The sequence below is a fragment of the Siniperca chuatsi genome, linkage group LG17 (assembly GCF_020085105.1).
Source record: "Siniperca chuatsi isolate FFG_IHB_CAS linkage group LG17, ASM2008510v1, whole genome shotgun sequence".
NCBI classification, from domain to species: domain Eukaryota; kingdom Metazoa; phylum Chordata; class Actinopteri; order Centrarchiformes; family Sinipercidae; genus Siniperca; species Siniperca chuatsi.
In genome coordinates, this window is record NC_058058.1 from 10,874,074 (window position 1) to 10,894,011 (window position 19,938).

Here is a 19,938-nt window from a genome sequence, read left to right on the forward strand (position 1 = left end):
GAAGGAGGGTGTTAAAGCAGTGTGAAGTTATATTCCTATGTTTTCATATTGTGTGCTAGTGATGACTACTGTATCTACTCTACTGAAAGTTCAGGGCTGTATTATCTGAAATGAAAACCTAATCTCCTGATGAGGAATGAGTAAACCTCCCCCTCCACAATCACCCAGCTCCAGTCACTGCTGCTGCTGCTCCAGTTTGAGTATGGAAAATAAAAATGTCCTTGTCTAAGAGCTACTTTTCATATGGTACAAACAATAGAAATACTTGATTGAGCATATTCTTTTTCAGACCACAGTCGACAATCAACATGAATTTAAGTGAGGCATCTCATCCTCAGATTCATAGTCTCTAGGGTGAAAGGAACAGCTTTACAGAGAATCTGTACTTTCTCACAGTTTGGTACCTAACAGTCATTTATCTAACTCTCGCGATATTACGGAAGTTATATACTAATGAAGTTATGCTACTATGACTGTTGATGTTCTCAGCACTATTACTAACATAAAGGCCAGATAAACTACTTTAATATTTTCCCACAAATCTTTACTAACGATCATTTTCAAAAATACCAAATATACTCCGAGTACCTAGCCAGAGATCTCGCGATGACCCCACACGAGGTTGGACTGAGAGTTGGTTGCTATAGTAACGCCAATGACGCCCAGGGGTTCATTTAGCTAGCAGTACAGCGGCGTTAGCTCACTTATCTGATGATTTAACTCGCTATATTTCGACTTTAAGACACATCAATGTCTAGAAAGAGACAAAAAGAGAAAACAGACAAGGCGAATGCTGAGGAAGAGGCCTCAAAAAATACAGGTTAGATGATGAGTCTTTCATCAGCAGGTCGGAAATCAGCGTTTGCTAGCCGGCCCCTTCACTGGGACTGTTTACAGCAAATTGCCATTGATGAGCCAACTTTTTAAAATGTTATCAATCTGTAAATGATAAGATGTAGGCTTTTAATGATAATATAATAATACAAAAGTAATATTATATTATTATTTTGTAACTTGCAATTTATATAACCATAAATAGCTGTAAATATTAAATCTAAGTAGTGCGAATTCACTTTGGCAGGTTTAAATACACAGCTTTTGAAATAAGCGGTGAAAGAAGTATTAAGAGTAGTTAATACCACGCCATAAAAATACTCCATTATAAGTAAAAGTCCAGCATTCATAATTTATTCTTATGTACAAAGCAAAAGTATGAGCAGCAAAATGCATTTACACCGTATAAAAAGTAAATTACGGTATCAAAAGTACTCATTAGGCGGCAGAATGGCCCCTGTCAGTGTGTTATACTGTACTGGAGTAAAAAGTACAACATTTCCCTTTGACATGTAGTGAAGCAGAATGATAAAGTAGCATAAAATAGAAATACTTGAGTTAAGTACAAGTACCTCAAAATTGTACTTAAGTACAACACTTAGTAGATATACTTGTAACTGTAACTGTGTTACTTTCTAACTCTGGAAATAAGTAGTAGTAAATAATCTAAATTAAGTCATCTTAATAACATTATTGCGTCTATGTCTATTCATCATGAGATGCCATGAGATCCTGTTGTGTACATTTTATAAAGATGTCTTAAGAATAATTAATAACTTTGGAGTCAGTTTTAATGACTTTATAACTGCAGCCTTCAATGCCAAACAGGCACTGAAGCAGACTGGATCGTACTGTAACCCAGCATGTGCCGTGCAGATGTCAGGGAAACAGGACAACACTGGACTGTAGCCTTTAAAGAATCTTAAGGGATGAAATACCACTCTCAGTCACTAGTTATTTTGTAACAAGTATGATATGAAGTATGATATAGTAACTCACTTTCACTTTTGTAGTTTAACTGCCCAGGTGGTTAATAAAAAGGGGAAATGCTCAGTGGGAATAAACTCTGGCCTATCTGTTGTTTTTAGGACAGACTACAAATGAAAAATTGCCAGCGCAGACCTTTGGTAAGTAACATTATCAGACTGTCTTTGGTAACAGATGAGAGCTGTATGCTCAATGCTTTAAACCCACTATCTCACAGATGAATATCAGTGCTCAGGCAATGTGGAGATTGACTTCCCTGGGCTTTGTGCTATTCTGGACATGAAGGATATCCCAGCTGTCAACACGAAGCAACCAACGTCCTCCACCAGTGAAACTGAAGGAGGGGACACAGGTAAACAATCTGAACAGCTTTACAGGACAAAGGGACAGGCGGACACATACTATTATCTTGTTGTATCCTGTATAAGATACTTTATATTTTCCAGTGTTCATTTTTCACTAACAAGACTTGTTTGTTGATTGCAGCTGATGTGTTAAACTGATGGAAGAGGACGTTAATTGAATTAACATTGATATTATTTTGTATTAATTATAGTTTGTAAGTACTGTACCTCGAATCTGATCTAATTTCTGATTTTTTACATACAACATAAAGACACTTGAATGAGTAATTTAAAAATATAAACCAAAGAAAATCTGAAGACCAAGGAACAGTCAGTACCCTGGAAATATACTTTACTGTACTGTATAGATCATTATATACAAAGTATGAATGTACAGTAATTGTCCTTTTTATAATCTCAGCTTCAGTTCATTTATAATTATCATAATTGTATCTTCAGATGACAGCCAGTCACAGATAAATGATGCACCTTTCTGGTCTAAGCCACACCTCCAAGTGGAGCTGGAGACCGAAGACCCCCTCAGCGCCAAGAACCTGAAGGTTTCTGGTAAGAACAAAACACCAGAGAAATATTTACAGCCATATTTGTCTCTGGTTTGACCTTTTTCTCTTTTTACATTCTCATTTGACTCCCTGAGCAGTCTGCAACCATCAGGTAGTTAATGTCATTTAGTATTCTGGATGACACTAACTACTGGATGCTGGATGTTGGAGAAAACATTATAAAATCTGTCTTAAATATATACAGGATGGAAGGTAGATGAGCAGATTGCCAGAGTGCTACAGAAGATGCTTCTCTCCTTGAACAAGCTACAGAGCCTTCAGTGAGTGATGAGCCGACAGAGAGCGGTGCACTCTTGTTACAGGGAACAGGGTTACAGCTGTCACTGTTTGGTTCTTGTTTGTTTGTGTAATGTTGTCCACTGTGTTGCAGGTTTTGGCAGGCGGGACTGACAGATCGAATGGTAATCTCCCTCATGAACACAATATCACTGTGCTCCAACCTCAGGTGAGCGGATTCTACTGTCAGTCACACTGTGAGTCTTTGTTTTGTAGCTCCCTGCATCACAGTGGGTTTAATTCAATCTGGGTCGAAGAATGGGAAATTTGAGTTAAAGTCGGAAAATGTTGTAGGGTTGCTGAAAAAATTACACTACAGTATGTTGAATATTATCAGTCAAACACTGAGGGTTACTGATCTGTCCTCTTTGTTTTATGTTAGTGCTTTGGCATTGGAGGGCAACCCTCTTCCAGAGTGGAGCTACCACCTTCTTCTCTCTGAAGACAGCGTGTGAGTCACCAAGCAGTTTTATATCTCACATAGTAGTACAGAACTAATAAAATAAACCTTGATTTGCACTCACACAATCACAAATAGAACCACCAACATGCCCGATTCATGTCGTGTGTTTCTTTGGTCAAGCCTCTCTCACTTGTCCCTGCGAAATAACCGGATAGGAGACGAGGACGCTCGTGTAATTGGGATGGCTCTCTCAACCACCAGATCTGCCAACAAGAACCTCATATCACTCAACCTGGCATTCAATTCTATTGGTGATGCAGGTGCTACACATATCGCACAGGTATTACGCAGAGCTGACTCCATATTCCCTCTATATGTTTCCCTAATGACTGCTGAGGTGTCCTGTTTTGTCTCTCAGGGCCTGCGGTTGAATCGTGCGTTGCTCTGTCTCTCACTGTCCAACAATCAGATTGGAGACTCGGGAGCTGCTCATCTGGCTGAGGTATCCATTTACATGAAAGACTTTAAGCTGGGGGATAATCCATTTAAATCAGTGGTTAAATTGTTTTAAATTGTATTCTGTTTATTGCATTATATTATTATGTAATTTAATAAGCCTCCACCCTTTAACCACTTCCATTTTCAGGTACTAGGTGAGTTTGCTCTAACTCATGAAGAAGTTGTGGAGAGAAGGAAGCTGCTTCTGGAAAGAACACAGTCTGTATGTGCAGCTATGTCTAACATTAATACCCACCTTACATTAAAATGAATCCTAATCCTAAACATCAGTGTCCTGTTCAAAAAGTAAGGACTGACTAACATTACTCTGTATAGAAGTCCAAGGATACGTGTTTATTTCTTAATAAACACATTTTGAATTCTCTTGCTCTGTTTTTGCAGTCATCTTTTAGGGTCGATTCTGACCAATCGCCTGCTGACCAAGTTCCCTCAGTACTCAGCAGCACTTCACTGAGCATCAGCAAGGGGGAGAACAAAGGCACCTCCAAAAAGTCAAAGGTCACATGCCAAAAAAACACCAGTGTAAAATAGACTGTAAAAGTGAAACTATGGTGTAACTGCAATCATCTGTGGTTTGTAAATCCTGTGGCAAGTAATCTTTTAACTTACAGGAAGCATCCAAAAAAGATGAGAAACCAGCTGCCAACAAAGAGAACCCAAAGTCTAACAAGAAATGTAACTGCTTCATTTACAAATATAAACTTGTTCTATTGTCCTTTGACAGCAGGGGGGTTTATCTTTTCATTGTTGTCTCTTTAAATCTCTCCTAGCTTCAGATATAAAGGTGCCTCAAAGTAAAGGTGGCAAGCTGGGGAGCAAAGAGAAACAACAATCTGCACAGGAGGTAACAGAAACATGCTTTCTGAATCTGTGTACCATATATGGTACCAAACATGTTGCTTTTAATCATTTAGTTGGTTTAACTTTGTTTTTTCCACAGGATAAATCAAGTACTGGCCTGAATGAGGTTTGTTTGATGCAGTTTTCTGTTCTCAGTGATAAATATGATTCGCACATTCATAGGCTGTTGTTTACTTCTCTCCTTCTCCACCTGTAGGTAGAGGCGGTGGAGATAGTGAACCCCCTGCTGGACCAGTTTGTGCATTACAGGGACGGTGACATTATTCTGCCTGGAAACAGGACTCTCACCTCCCTCAACCTGGCAGGTCAGTAACTGTGGTGTGTTCATCTCAGTTTGACAGAAAAATCGAATCCAGAAACTGTTCACATCAAGGTATTTCCAGCACAAGTACAGTTAAGTTTGATAGCAGGAATATTTTCAACTGTCATTCATGCTGAACATCAATTTTGTTGTGAGTTCTGTTTTTAAGTAACTTGATGTACATTTTTTTTTTACTGTATGCTAAGAGAAGTGCTACATGTAATAATTTTACCTTTTTACTGTCATTTGTTTAGGAAAAAGATACATAAGAAATAAAAAAATGGGAGGTTTATTATTTACAGGTCACATTAGATTAATGAAATCACTGTTTATTCATTTGTTTCATATAAGCTGGTCGCTAATTAGCAGCTACTTCCCCAGGGCTCTGCAAAAAATTAAAAATGAAACCATATGAGGATTGTTAAAGATTTAAATAAAATGGTTATATTGTGTGTGTTTGTGTAGGAAACAGAATCACAGAGAAGTCGCTGCCTCTGTTCCTGACGTCACTAGAGATGGAGGGAAGAGGCCTGCTGCGTCTCTGTCTGCAGGTGTGCTTCACTTACACTGTGTGTGTGTGTGCACGTGTAGACATCTGTGCACAATTCACTTTAGTTCATAACATAAATTGCATCTAAGAGGTTAATCGTTGAAGGTAGAAAAATAATTTACGGCCACTCTCCTTACATTTGTGTAATTTTAATTAGCTTAACATTTTTGGAAGTCAGTATTTTTAAATCTGTAAATTTCTGGTTTCCTACAACTGGGGCCTTATTTTAAAGAGCATCATTCCTATTGGTAATAATAACATTGTACTCATCAAGTTAAACGCTGAGATCTGGGAATGTGGCAACATTGCTTCAAGTACATTTTAAATGAGCTACTTTTAACTTTTATTTATTATCTATTAAAATAGATTTTTTACACTAGAATAATTTTAATTTGATTTAAGTCAGTTTCATCTATAGTACCCAGCTTAGTTCTTTAGTGCTGTGTTTTACTGGTACTTCCACCGGAGAAAAATATTTTAGTATGTTGAACTATTTTAATTATACTAGTCAAGATATTAGTTTAAGATATTAGTACACAAGTTTGATTAAATCTACAGTATTAACTACCAGTTTCAGAGGAATATGAGGATTTGTATGGTGATTTCTGATTTGTCTTTCAGAGAAACCGCTTCCCACCAGAGTGTGAGTGTTATGTGAAGATAAAGGAACTGATGACACTCACTGATCCACTCGAAAAAAACAGCTCTGAGCTGACAGAAGAGGAAGGACAGGGAGTATAGTGCTGAGAACTGACATGTACTTCTACAGACTTATACTGTAAACTTTTAATTTGGTGTACAACAATAAAAATACATACATATATTTTGTCCTTTGTTGTGGTTTTGTAACACATGAGATGAACAAATGGAAACAGTAACAGTCTTGTGGTACATAAAAAGGCAGTGCCTGAACAGGAGCACAGTGCGGCAGATGCTTTGCCCAGGACAGCTAATCAGAACCCTGTTTATAGATCTATTTTACTACTTTGATTTGCTCACGGTCAGAATTTACACCAAGGACAAAGACTGAGAACAGCCAAATACCAAGTACTCAATCTAGATGAACCATTGTTATCATATCTCACAGTTGTCAGCCAGTGTGACAGGTAACACTCACTGATTTATCTACAACAGACTTCTGACTATGTCAATGTTACTGTTGTTTCCTTATGAAATTCCCTCTTTGTGTTTCCATAGGCTTTCCTTGCTAACCTGCAGTGAAGAAACTGTAGCACAGAGAAGGAATTTCATACTAAAATTGATTTTGGAAGATACCTACTTTATTTGTCTATTTCAGTCTGCTGAAGCCTATTATTAACTGTCAGCTGAACTGTAGAAATTATTTTGTCACAGAACTATAGGTTTTATCCCCCATCTCTTACATTGGAGTTGGGTCGCTTCAATGCCATTATGGACAGGAGGAAGAATTACATTGAACCAGAACTCTTTCAATATTGGTATTGTATTAAGAGAGACAAGAAAAATCAGAACCTATCGTTATGTGGTTATTCTCTGTTACATATCTGATACTGGGTGCAAAGTTTGTCAGCTTCATGGGGCCCTGAAGTGCCACTAGGGGGCCCTCTAAGGAAATGAAAATACTGGTATGAAGGACCCACAACCAATGGTAGGCTATGACCTCTTTCAGGTTCCACAGTCCATTGTTTGCTTTCATTTAAGTGCATAAAAATACACTCTTAAAAATAATATAATCTAATAATTGGGAGTGTGATAATACATTTTGTGATTTGGAGTGTATCTTAGTTAAAATATTCTATATTCCAAATGTACTTTCTTATTTGCACTTTTCATAGGGAAGACCTTGTATATTTTTTATTTTTGTCAAAGTAGTATTTGTCGTTGTGCATATTTGGACATTTGGGGATAAAATAGCCTATATAAAAGTTTGCTTGGTCGAAGGAGCAGGGTGGAGTTTGGACCTCACCAATATGGCCACCATATCGTGTAAAATTCGTCACGTCCGGCTCGTGCTCAAAGGAACAACCGATATGAACCCTTCGCTTCCGGTAATGCCTCCTTTTCGGCAGCGGCTATTTCCTCGCCAACATGCCAGTGAGTATCCAGAGGCCGTTAGAAAATGACATTTTTACTATTTAATCGAGTGGTGCAGAGCCGCTAGGCGGCTCATTGTTTACGTAAGAAATTAGCGATTCGACTGGTGTCAGTTTTAGATGCTTTCGTTGAGTTTTGGTCCCAGTTTCACACAAATAATCGTGCACATTTGAGCGCATTGCGAGCGCATTGTGGCACAAGATGGCGGCGCACACACCGCAAACATGGAGCCAGGTCAACGGAGGATCTGAACGGGCTGATAACTACGAAAACCTAACATTAACAGCCGCAATTCCTCTTGGTTCATGTTGCTAGGTTGATGATTACGTTACTTTACCACTGATTCCTAGTTATTTGAAGAATCAGCCTGAATGCTCAAAATGCGTAGCCCGCGTTACCTAATCCAAGATATGAAGGCCAGCCGAGGAGCCTTAACGCAATTTACAAACGTAGCAGTCGTTTAGCAAAACAAAGCTATCAAGACAATTAACCGGTGTGCTTTTAAGCCATCTAATATATTTGTGACCACGATCCAACGTTTTATCATTTCACAGGGATAGCCTCGTGCGTTATCTTTTAATGTTGTAACCGATCAATCAGATTTTTCTGCTTAGGTTCTCTAACTTAATTTTAACCCCGCCTTTTTTAATACAGCTCGCAAAAGACTTGTTGCACCCATCCCCTGAGGAGGAGAAGAGGAGGCACAAGAAGAAGCGTCTTGTTCAGAGTCCAAACTCTTACTTTATGGATGTGAAATGTCCAGGTACAGCTTTTCTACATGCAAATTTACCTCAGATCAGAGACAGATCAGTACTGTCACTTGGCATATTATTCTTCACCTCAGCTAGAGAGCGTTAACGCTGGGTTTTGATGTCAAGAGTTGTAACTGGTGTCTTGTCTGTTTTTTCCAGGATGCTACAAGATCACGACAGTGTTCAGTCACGCTCAGACAGTCGTGCTGTGTGTGGGCTGTTCAACAGTCCTGTGTCAGCCCACTGGAGGCAAAGCACGTCTCACAGAGGGTCAGTATTAAATATATATACACATTATCGCTTTAACTGTGGTTCCACAGCAAGGGTGTCTTACTAACATACAGAGTTGTAGTCTAGTTTACTCACACAGCCAAAAATCAGTCTCTCACTGGGCTGGTGCTGCATATGTACAGTGACAGTGTTTTTCTTAGAGTCAGGACACATGCCTGCCATTTTCCAGTAGCTGAAATTATGTTTTGTAGGAATCCAAATTTTATGTTCAACAATTTGTGGAATCTTTATTTATTGATTTATTGAAGTTTTTGTTAAGGGTCCTTCTTTGATAGCAGCAAACCCCAAATGTCAAAGCTCACCAGAAGCGTGCATGAACCATTTTGATGCCTTAAATTGGCTTTTACAAATCAGCACAGATTCCTCACTCCTGGACGAATGAGGGACTACACCGGCCAGCACAGATTTAGTTTTTCCATACCAGACCAAATTCTCTGCGCTAGACTAACCAATAAATAACTGATGTTTGAGGACCGTCCTTGTATTGTACACAGTCCATTTCACTGAGAGCTTTCAAGAATTGGTAGAAAACTGAATGCAGTTTGGTCGTGTGAGCTCAAAATTATTTTTTACCTTATCTGCATAGGACTGAAATTAATATCTGGTTTTACTGATATTTCATGTATTGAACTGATTGCCGTGTGAAAACTCTCTTGTTTGGTAGCCTCACTTGAATTATATTAAATAACCAATATTTTTGATACAATACACTGTTTTTATCAGTGGGAGAAAACAAAAGAACGGGATGAAGATGCAGCACATTAAAATCCAGATGCTACAACTTTGTGCATGACAGCCAGTCAGGACCCTGTTTAGAGTCATTTCACTGCTTTGTGCTCATGATCAGAGCTTACACCAGGGACAAAGATTGAGAACAGATTATAACTTACTGAACCATCTGTATTCTCTCATCTCAGTCATTTATCTAACACGGCTTAAGTTTACCTGATTGTTGGCATTTGGCTGAAAAAAAAAGGGATTTTTCGTGCATGAATTGTGTTCGTATGTGACGCATTTTGAAATTGTTGGCCGCACTGCCAAGTGACTGGACTTCCTCTATCGTGGTCTTCCAATCTCATTCCAGTGCCAGATCGACCTCAGTTTGCAGAAGGGTTGAGCTAGACCACTGGCTCCCCCCTTTCGAAGGCTGAGAACAAATATCTACTGTATAGTGCAGCTCTGATACTGCTGGTGGCATACTTAGCGTTGTGTAGCTTGTTTAATCCCCATAAGTAATTTTTGCTGTCAAAGTTTCTACTTTTGAGCCTGATGGTTGTATTAGTGTCACTTCTGTCCTTGCACAATAAATGCAAAGTAAGTTGGTAGTGGGGAAGAGATGTTGACCTAATCAGTCACATGATGGAAAATGGTAACTCTTGTATCAGCACTGTGTAGGACAATAGCAGTGTGCACCGCCCGCAGTATTTCTGTACTGTAAGGCTTCTCTTTTGGCAGCATCAGTCTGACTGTCATTGTCTCCTCTGGCAGGGTGCTCATTCAGGAGGAAGCAGCACTAGCTGTTCTCCCCGGAGCTGAAGGGGAGAGGAGGGGATGGACCGGTTGATATCAGCGTCTTCTGCCTCCGAGACGAGACCTGAAGACGGACTTGGACAGCAGATGTATTTCCACTGTTCATGTCGACAGATCAGTTGTTGCTGTAACTCCACCCTCCAACCCTGTCTCTCTTAATAAAATGTTGTTTTGGCTAAAGGAATGGTTAGTGTGTGGTTATTTTCTTGTTATAAGGGAAGGATTGTGTAAGGATCTCAGACATTCAATACAAAGGCAGTCATTTTTATTAGAAAGTACTGCAGGTTATCGTCATAATTCTGTAAGATCTTTATATTACATACCAAACTTTAAATGTATGCAGTTTTTATTACATAATCAGAAAAAAGTGCAGTGCTTACAGGAAAAGCTACTCATTGACATGGGAGTGATGACAGTCCTCAAACTGTCCTTGTTTATTTTTGTGGTTGGAGTTAATGTATTGGTTAGGGCTAACAATTATAATTAATCTGCTGATTATTTAGTCAGTTATCAGGTAGTCTGTAAAACATCAGAAAACAGTGAAAAATGCCCATGACAATATCCTAAAACAGGTTGTTTTAGCTGACCAACAGTCAAAACCCCAAAATATTCAATTTACTATAATGTACAACCAAGAAAAACAGCTAATGTTTGGCATTTCTGCTTGAAACGATTTATTGGTCAAAAGAGTTGCCAATTATTTTACTCTCAATCGACTAATCACTGCAGCTTTAGTATTGAAAAATGTTTTACGTTTCGGTGGCAGGTTATTTTTCTGTCACTAGGAGACATGCAAAATGCCTTCATAAGTGAATTATGACCAATTTCTACATTTTGGTTTTATGGTGTTTCTTACACAAAAGGGTACTACCTATTTGTTTTTTTAATACAATTTTACGTTCTTCTGTACAGCCTTCACCTTGTTCTGTCCACTTCTGTAAGAAAAATGTCCCAACATGACCATTTTAGCTGCATTATAGGCAGAAAACTCCTCGAGGAGCACCTGAGAAGCCTTTATTCCTTCCCCATCACCTCCCTCAGCCTCTCTACCTTTCTACACTCGCGCTCGCAGTCTCCGTCTTCACCTCCCTCTCCTTGAGCAGGTGGCGGATGGAGGAGTTCTGCGTAGACAGGGTGCTGGACAGGAGCGGCATCAGGCTCCTGAAGCCCTCCCTCAGCTCCTGCACGTGCTTCTCCAGGCTGTGGATGTGTGTGTCCAGCTCCCCCCTGCAGCCCTGCACCTCCGACAGCACGTCATACATCATGTTCTGCATCTGCGTTTGTGGTTGATGTCCATGGTGGTGCGTGCAGGCCCATGTAGAGAAGAGAAAGAAGGCATCAGGGAATATTAGATGCTACTTTGTTGAGGTTCTGACAGGATGTGATATGAAATGATGTGTTCACTTGCCTCTCTCACCTTGCAGAGATCCACAAGTGTGTTGCCCTGGTCTGCAAGTATCCTCTTCTCTATCTTTACTCGCCGCAGCCTGGGGACAACATTATTTAGTTCTAGGTGCTAAAGGAGGTTAATATGACATTACTACTTTTACAATATGAGAAGAGAAAGGGTCACTTCACCCACGTTACTAATACACAACCCATAAACACAACACACTGTTGACTGTTTTTTGTTTGGTCAGAGGCAGTTCCAATAGAAATTTTTGACAAACAAATTTCCCAATGGTGAATGCTAAAATGTAATATTAACTAACATTAAGCCACCATGAGCTACTGGTCATACCAGACCAACGCTGTGTCCCAAATCTGATTCAAAGCAGGTTTTTAGTGTTCACACTGGAAATGTGACAAAATAAAGTATATTCAAGCCATTTTGCTTCATGTTTGTGTTCATGTTTATTGGTTTACATTTTTATTTTCACATACTGGTCCTGCATAAGGTAAGCACCTGGATGTAAAACTAATGCCATTTGATATGAAAATAAAAGTGCTAATGTTAGGCATTGATTGATTAACAGCTTATTATTATTATAGCATGAACATGTAGCAAATAAAGTGAGAGAGGTGGTGTTTCTTGCACTGTGATGTGCAGAAACAGCTTTATATGAGGGTTAAGTGTCTTACTGGTGGATGGCCAGAAGCAGCTTCCGCTGGTGCATGCGAACTCTGGTGTGGTCTCTTTCTCTTGACAGCTTAGTGTGTTTGTAGATAAGCCAAGTCTCTCTCAGCACATTTGCTGCAGCAATTTTTATCTAGTGAGGATGGATGAAGAAAATCACTCAGGAGAGTTATTTCATGTTTATGCACATAACCCGAAAGCGCTGTTATTTACTGCACATGCTGAATAACACCAACATAATGTATTTAACCCAGTGTCCTACAGTCATTTTGTCTCATACAATACAACTTTCAAACCTGAATTTTCCTAAAACAAACATTTCAGCCCAGCTTTTTACTTGTTTTGATATTATGATGTCAGCGCTCAATAAATAAAGTTTTTTTTACAGTGCACACAAATATCTGTATGTTGTTGGGTTGACATGTTGTATCTGGTGTGTGCTGCTGTGTTATGGAGCACAATACAACAAAAACAAAATGAAGACTTGCTACAAGTCAAGTCACAGTCTGTGCAGGATCTCTCTTACTTTGGGGCCTATTTAATTAACAATAATATGCATAATAAAGCCAAGCTGAGGGAGATACTGGTATTTACCCTCTTGGAGATGTGGGAGTCCATCATGAAATTGTGAACATGTTTCTCTGCTCTGGTCAACTCCAGCTTCCTAGCAACCACCGCCACCACCAGGACTGTGCAGCCTGCGCCCTGTGAGAGACGCCAATTAGACATTTTTATTAGTCAGAATCTGAACTAATCTGACTTCCGCTTGTTACAGAGGAAACTATGAAACCCTCTGTCTCACCATTATCCCAGTGAGGAGGCAGATGCTGCGACCGCAGTAGGTGTGAGGCACCACGTCTCCATAACCGATGGACAAGAAGGTGACCGAGACCATCCACAAGGCCTCCATGTAGTTGCTACTCAGGTCCCTGTAGTTGTGGTGTCTGAAGGAATAAAAAAGGACTCATATTTTCTCTTAACATTCAAGTAATACAGTATCTGCCAATATCTGGATGGTAATTAAAATGTTAAATATATAGGTCTTGAGCGCACTAGATTCAGCAGAAGAACAATATCTCACCACATACCTCTCACAAACATGTAAGCCCCACGCTGCCACAATCCACAGAGAGACGCTGAAAATCATCAGCACAGTCCCGGGGTAGGTGGTCATGAGTGTTTTCCCCACAAACCGAGTGTTGAAGTGTATCTGAAGATCACAAACGTGATGCATTTATGTCATAATTTTGACAGTAGGGTCCTACTTAGCCAGACTATTTAGGATAGCACCTGTCAGATTATGATTATATAATGCAGAGGAGATGAGGGATAAGAAAACTTGTTCTCAATCTGGCTTGATACATGGATAGTAGGTTTGGCATTGCAGAGGGGAGACAAAGGTCATATTCGTCACTCTTAAATAGCATTTATAAGGGAAGAGATTAGCCGGGTGGATATTATCAACTGTGGAAAAGAAAGCAGGCGAGCAAAGGAGAGCCAGCAAGGGACATAATCAGCATGTGAAACCACTGGGATTCATGGGAGCAAAACTGTGATAGTCACACCTCAAGATTCACACCTCTACAGACCCCTCGGCCCACCTAGACATAAGACATAAACAGATGAGCGTGAAATGTTCATAGAGGAAGCCCAGCCCAAATCACTGTCCAAAATATAGACTTTAAGATCCCATGAATCATGTGCCTTAGCAGGTTGCTGCCCACTGCCACAGTTTTTATAATCATATCAAAATTGACATTACAAAGCCTCAAATTTCACTCTTCTCTTTAACTGAAAGGTGTTAACGTTATATGATGTCATCACAGTACTATCCAAGCCAGTTAAGCCCAAAGCAAGATTCTGAAGGGAGCCCACAGGTGACCCTCCCACCTTGTTGAGCGCTCCGATGCTGCGAGATGCGGTGTCAGTGAAGAGGCGGCTGTGCAGCATCATGGCCCGGCCCAGCAGGTAGAGCCGCAGGAACATGGGCAGAGCCAGGACAATCTCCAGCTCCGTCTCTGACAGCGTCAGGCGAGCAGGGGTGTGCTGGAAGGTCTGCCGGAAGTACGTCATCAGACCCACTGGATAGGGGTGAATGGCCACCGCTGCCAGCTCCAGGGCTACCAGAGCCAAACGGTCGGTTGTCATGGCAATCCGCCAATCCTCTGCACCAATGTCGTGAACGTAGAGCTACCCGAGATATGGGAAGAGCGCATTATAGCGAGAATTAGCATCTAAAAGATAGATAAAAGATGATTAAATGGGAACTCCGCCGATTTTACACATCAAATTCTGTTTACAGGTGTTGGGAGAGTAACTTACTACATATGTCAAAAAAAGTTGTATATAACGTTAGCCTTTCGTGCCGTCAATGGGAGCTGCGCAAAGTTCGACAAAGTGATCTCACTTAAATCAGCGTCGGTTGGGGCTGAAGTTTGTGCAAGTTTTGAAAAAGAAAACTATCTGTGGGTGTGGAGTTAAAAAGAAGTGAGTTTACCAGACATCTGTAGTCCGCTCCTCATCTCTGCTGGAGGCTAGCGGCTCGAGGCTACATTAGCCGCTACTAGCATACAACAGCCGAATCTGCGACCCAACTGTCGGCGGTCGAGTTGCATTGTGGGTAATATAGGCGCCATGTTTTGACAAGGAAGAAGAATGTGTGGAATAAAAAAGTTCTGGTTTTGCTGCAAAGATTTTGATACTTTTCTTTCTAAACTACCTATTGTGTCCGACAATGTTATTGGACTGCAATGCTAAATCGGTGGAGTACTAAACAGTGGTGAAGTACTCAAGTAGCTACTGTATTTACGTACAATTTTGAGCTAGTTTTGCTTTACTTGAGTATTTAAATTTGATGCTAATTTATACTTCTACTCCACTACATTTCAGAGAGAAATATTGTACTTTTTACTCCACTACATTTATCTGACAGCTGGAGATACTAGTTACTTACGGATTAAGATTTTATGAACAGTTTATAAATATGAAACTGCTACATATTATTCTGTTCAACACCAACAGTATATAAAGTAGTTAAAATGCGCCCCACCGCCTTAAAATGCTACTTACGTGTTAAGGCATCATAATAATATTTCAATAATATGATATATATAATAATATAACTCTGAAAGGGACCAAGATGTACTTTTACTTTAATACTAAATTTAGCTATTAATACTTTTGTACTAAGTGAAATCTTGAATATAAGACTTTTACTTGTATTTTTAGAGCACTATTGCTACTTTTACTTAAAAAGAAATGAGTACTTCTTCCACCACTGCTTTTAAGAGACTAAAAAAGAAAAAATATGTTTCTGTTTCACACAATTATTTAAATTATTTCTTACTTTTCATTTTTGCGTTCTCCTTGTGAAATACTGCACACATCTGCCTCTACAAATCCTTCAAATGAAACCACCTGAGGAGGAAAAATCACTTTTTGGTTGAACTGCTTACACTGCCATAACCTGTGAGTGGTCATAAGTAGACTTCGCTCAATTTTAAGAGGCCACAAGACAAAAAGGTTGGGAAACACTGATGCAGAAACGTTTGTTCTTTTCAATGGGACCATTTTCAGTTCCCCTGAAGTGACTATCCAAAAAAAAGGTATGGGAGGTGATTCCTTTATTGCAAATACTGTAGGGACATGGCATGATAATCTTTGCTTTTTGCCACAGATTTTCAGAGAAACCTTTAAATTTGAGAGAATGTACCCGGAGGAGAACTTGTGCAAAAACAAAAACCTGTTTGTGTAATTATGAACAGATAAGTTACCTGCACCTCACAGCAGTGGTACGCTATGATGAGGCCCAGCAGGATAATCGTAGAGAAACTGATGATGGACTTGAGTGCGAGGGAGTAGATGGAGCTCTGTGGGAGACACACACACACAAACACACACAAACATGACATTGTCAGCTGATGGTTGTTTGTCATTACAAAGCTCAATCTATGAAATGGCATCAGTGATGCTGTGTAACCTTTTAATCTTGCATACATTTAGATAATCCACTTGCCTGATACAATGAACATCGATCTTATGGGCGTGCTGTGCATTTTCCTGCAGTTGGCGGGAGATCAATTCTCATACTGACTAAACAGATTTTCTAATACGGCCCAGTTATAAAGATCATGATCGTGTTTGTGGGAAAAAAGGGAAGTAAAACAAAAAAAGATCTTTAATAGGTTTTCTTTTATCTGAGGGTTTTACTGTATACAATGAAAGAAAATTACAAATGAATTGAAAAGTGTGCTATGTAATTACTCAAAATGTGATTTCTCAGGCAGTAAGGCTTTGAAAAAAACAGTGATGGGCTCTTTTCAGATAAGATAATAACTGCACTTGTGCAGTGTGATTTATGTTCTTTAAAAATCTTTTTTTTTTACTCTTGAAAAAACGTTTACAGCCCATAATTACATTCACATTTTTTAAAGAATTTCTCAGAGTCTCAGTCTGGTTTTCCTCTCTTTCTGACCTTGCTGTAGACACTCCAGGACAGCTCTGTCTCCGTCACCATCATCACCACCCCGAATATCCCCACCGCCAGGGCACAGTCGTTCAGCCGCTGCCTCCTCAAAAACAGAGCCCTCCTGTGGACCAGTCGCCAGCCGATGTTGTGGGTCTTCCAGTACGGGTCGTCCTTGGCGTCCACCTTGTGTTTTGGGCTGGGATGGGAACTGGGACTGGGGCTCGGACTGGGACCCTCGACTCCTGGCAGCAGGCCTTTGGCCTCAGACAGGTCCTGGCGATACTGGGACGTCTCATTGTGTGGCTGGAAGTCGTCATCTTTGCTGGTGATGATGATCTCTGGGAGACTCTGGCGGTCGTGCATCTCCAAAGAAACGTTGCCTGACTTGCGGCGCCCTCTGCCCTCAACATCTTTGATGTCTAAGTGTGACCTGCAGGGACTCTTAAAGGGTGACCTGCAGGGAGACACCGGGATGTCAGTGAAAGAGGTGACTTTCTCCTGGAGTCCGTGAGATCCTGCGTTTCTGGCTTTGCACTGGTGATTATGCTGCTTGTGTGCTGGATTTTGTCTACTCCCCCCTGACCTTTTCTCACATTTCTTCTCTTTGCCTTTGTCTCCCCTCCTGTTGGACCGCGGTGAAGGTGTCACATAAAGGTGGCCGTTGTATAAAGGTGTGGTGGCCATGGCCTGGGTTCTGTCCAGCCACACGGTGTGATCGGCTGATGTTTGAATGTTTTGGTGTATCCCACATTGCGGAGAGCAGGGCTGAGGTGGAGGGACCATCCGCGGTGGGAGGAGCGGGCGCTGGTCCTCCACCTCGTCTCCATCCACCACTGACAAGTTCATAGAGGGGGAGTGCTCCATGGTGAGAGGGTTTATAGGTGAACCTGAAGAGGTTTGAACAGAGAGAGACAGAGGACAATATTAGACAAGGCAATTAAACAGCATTGTGAAGGAAAACTACAACTACAGGAAGGTTTCCCTCATTAGTAGCTTAGTCATCAGACCTGTCAAGTTTGCTCATGCTCATTTTTATTCTTAATTGTATTTTTTTGTATTTATCTGTCAATGATATGATTTTAAAATGATGGAAAATCTAAAGAGCAACACAATAATATCTTACAATAATTTGCCCAATCACACATGTTTGTTTTAATACACAGTAATCAAGATTTAGTCACAAAATTTTCCCTGTGGCCCTATTTCCACACAGCTCTTTCTATTCTTACCTTTTCAGTCAGGTTTTAGTATTTTAGTATTCAATCTTCTTGTGGTCCCGAAGGTCACATCTGTCTGAATCACAAAGTGACCCTCCAAATAAAATCCTGTTGCAACGTGGACTCAAACGCGTCACTTTCATTAAGAAGACATTTGAAAATTGAAACTTAAAACGGTAAAAACAAAATCAAGCTGCAACACCAATGAGCTCTGGTGTGATCAGTTCAAAATATTCCAAACGTCCCCACTCTGCATGTATAAACTTTCCAGCAATCCATTAGCAGCTTCAGCATCACAGAGCCCCTCCCATAGATTCAAGCAGAGGTTATGAACTTGTCCTGCATATGACGACATACGAGGTAAATACCAGTGGATATCCATTACATCTTCAGGCATTTATTCCCTTGTTTGGCCGTGTTTCCTGCCTTACGATTGTCCACCATCAGGGCATCCTCCTTAAAGCTGGAGGGGCTTAATGACCGCAAATACTCTAAGTTGCAGATGTTGCATGGAGCAAAGGCAAAGAATGAGTCATCTGTCAGTTTTTTTAGCCCGGGATTGGCAGATTTCCTCCTCCCTATGTGTGTGTGTGTGTGTGTGGACATCTGCTTGTACATGGGTGCCCTGGTGTAAAAAATCAGTCTTAAACGATTCTCATAGTCTGATAAGAAATGCCATTATATCACTTTTCATTTGTAATTTTATTAGTCAGTGTCATTATTGCCATGGTGAGAATTCCATTGGGTTATACATGTTTTTTTAAAATAAATCTAATCTTCAAAAGAGAATAATGGTCCTCAATATCAATTCAGCAGATTAGCATTGCAGATTAATCAAGTGAGACAGAGATCTGATACTTATGAGCTTATGAAATATCAAATATGTCACCCCTTAACCGAACAATATGCACAGAGCGGGGTGGAGTATTAAGCATTAAAGTCAAACAATGACATTCAGCATCATTTATTTATCTAAATCCTTGTGACAGATGGGTCTACAGATAATAAAGCTCCCTCCAAATGGAAGGGTGGGCGGAGCGCATCCGGATAGTAGCAGGATAAAGAAAGGCATTATCTAATCTGAAGACAAAATGTTCTTAAAGATAGATAGAGGGAGGAGTGTGGTGGTGACTGTTCACAGGTGGGAGAGCAAAAACATGTTGGTAGTCCGATCAGTCTGATTTTTACTTTCTCAGATGTCCCTCCAGATGTAATATAGATTAATTATGCTAAAACTACTCTGAGACTTAGCCAGATGCTGCTGTCTGGATGTTTTGTTTTGATAGTGTGCAGGCAGGGAGCCCCCAACTGTCTGTGCCTCAGTGCGTGTCTGTCAACACCAAACCCTTGCGGATGGTATCTGGTAAATACGGATGGTATCTCACATCCTTGCAGAAAACTAGATCCTAAAATACGACTATTTAGTTTGCTAAAATAGTCATTGAAACCGGAGCAAGCCTCACCCTGCTAGGGTGATAGAGACTGTGAATGTTCTTAAATTATGTTGTCCTTAATAATAAGATGCTGAAAGGATATATGCACATCTGCAAGGCTTCAAATTAATTCAAGCCTTTAGCCAAGTGCTTGTAAATCCTGGCTGCTGTAGCTGGTAGCTAAGCATGTCAATTCGTCTTGCCTCTGTGGCCGTTAGCCAGCACATCTTCAATTAGTCTCTTCTATTGCAAATCATCCTTTTGCTGCTAAGAAAGTGAAATTAAACTTGGATATTTTGAGTCCACTAATTGCTGTGGCTGGTAAATGGCAAATCCGCTTCATGTCCTGAATCTTTAATGAGTGCCAGTTTATCTTCTGGTTAGGATATTAATTGCTTCAGTCTGATCTATAGGGATGCACTGGTCAAAAGATAAAGA

The 19,938-nt window shown here is 40.3% G+C and overlaps 3 protein-coding genes and 1 non-coding gene across 7 annotated transcripts; 3 read left to right on the top strand and 1 right to left on the bottom strand.

The window, feature by feature from the left end:
- The first annotated feature begins 640 nt into the window (after positions 1 to 640).
- lrrc71 (leucine rich repeat containing 71) lies at positions 641 to 6,482 on the top strand. 3 transcript variants are annotated; one of them, XM_044171634.1, is made up of 17 exons: positions 641 to 820; positions 1,923 to 1,961; positions 2,039 to 2,173; positions 2,625 to 2,732; positions 2,934 to 3,009; positions 3,120 to 3,194; positions 3,408 to 3,476; positions 3,609 to 3,768; positions 3,847 to 3,930; positions 4,075 to 4,149; positions 4,329 to 4,445; positions 4,559 to 4,622; positions 4,718 to 4,791; positions 4,888 to 4,914; positions 5,005 to 5,113; positions 5,575 to 5,660; positions 6,281 to 6,482. In XM_044171634.1, the coding sequence occupies exons 1-17, from the start codon at positions 751 to 753 to the stop codon at positions 6,398 to 6,400; spliced, it is 1,488 nt and encodes a 495-aa protein (XP_044027569.1). In that variant the 5' UTR covers positions 641 to 750; the 3' UTR covers positions 6,401 to 6,482. The 3 variants fall into 3 exon arrangements, with proteins under 3 accessions (XP_044027569.1, XP_044027570.1, XP_044027571.1); XM_044171636.1 differs by having other exon boundaries at positions 644 to 820; positions 2,107 to 2,173; XM_044171635.1 differs by lacking the exon at positions 4,888 to 4,914.
- A 1,110-nt stretch (positions 6,483 to 7,592) lies between these two features.
- Positions 7,593 to 10,485, top strand: rps27.1 (ribosomal protein S27). Its single transcript, XM_044171642.1, has 4 exons — positions 7,593 to 7,732; positions 8,387 to 8,495; positions 8,644 to 8,754; positions 10,264 to 10,485. Exons 1-4 carry the CDS (start codon positions 7,727 to 7,729, stop codon positions 10,290 to 10,292), a joined length of 255 nt encoding a protein of 84 aa, XP_044027577.1. The 5' UTR covers positions 7,593 to 7,726; the 3' UTR covers positions 10,293 to 10,485.
- Positions 9,805 to 9,934, top strand: LOC122865089. The gene has a single exon (XR_006375396.1). It is a non-coding gene; the product is annotated as a small nucleolar RNA SNORA35 (small nucleolar RNA).
- A 68-nt stretch (positions 10,486 to 10,553) lies between the features above and the next one.
- LOC122864346 (small conductance calcium-activated potassium channel protein 1-like) lies at positions 10,554 to 18,775 on the bottom strand. Of its 2 annotated transcripts, XM_044171637.1 has the most exons (10): positions 18,080 to 18,775; positions 16,857 to 17,737; positions 16,156 to 16,251; positions 14,273 to 14,572; positions 13,471 to 13,592; positions 13,185 to 13,326; positions 12,977 to 13,087; positions 12,388 to 12,515; positions 11,714 to 11,792; positions 10,554 to 11,579 (listed from the first exon to the last, which is right to left on the bottom strand). In XM_044171637.1, exons 2-10 carry the CDS (start codon positions 17,712 to 17,714, stop codon positions 11,352 to 11,354), a joined length of 2,064 nt encoding a protein of 687 aa, XP_044027572.1. In that variant the 5' UTR covers positions 17,715 to 17,737; positions 18,080 to 18,775; the 3' UTR covers positions 10,554 to 11,351. The 2 variants fall into 2 exon arrangements, with proteins under 2 accessions (XP_044027572.1, XP_044027573.1); XM_044171638.1 differs by having other exon boundaries at positions 11,723 to 11,792; positions 16,857 to 18,775.
- Positions 18,776 to 19,938: the final 1,163 nt, after the last annotated feature.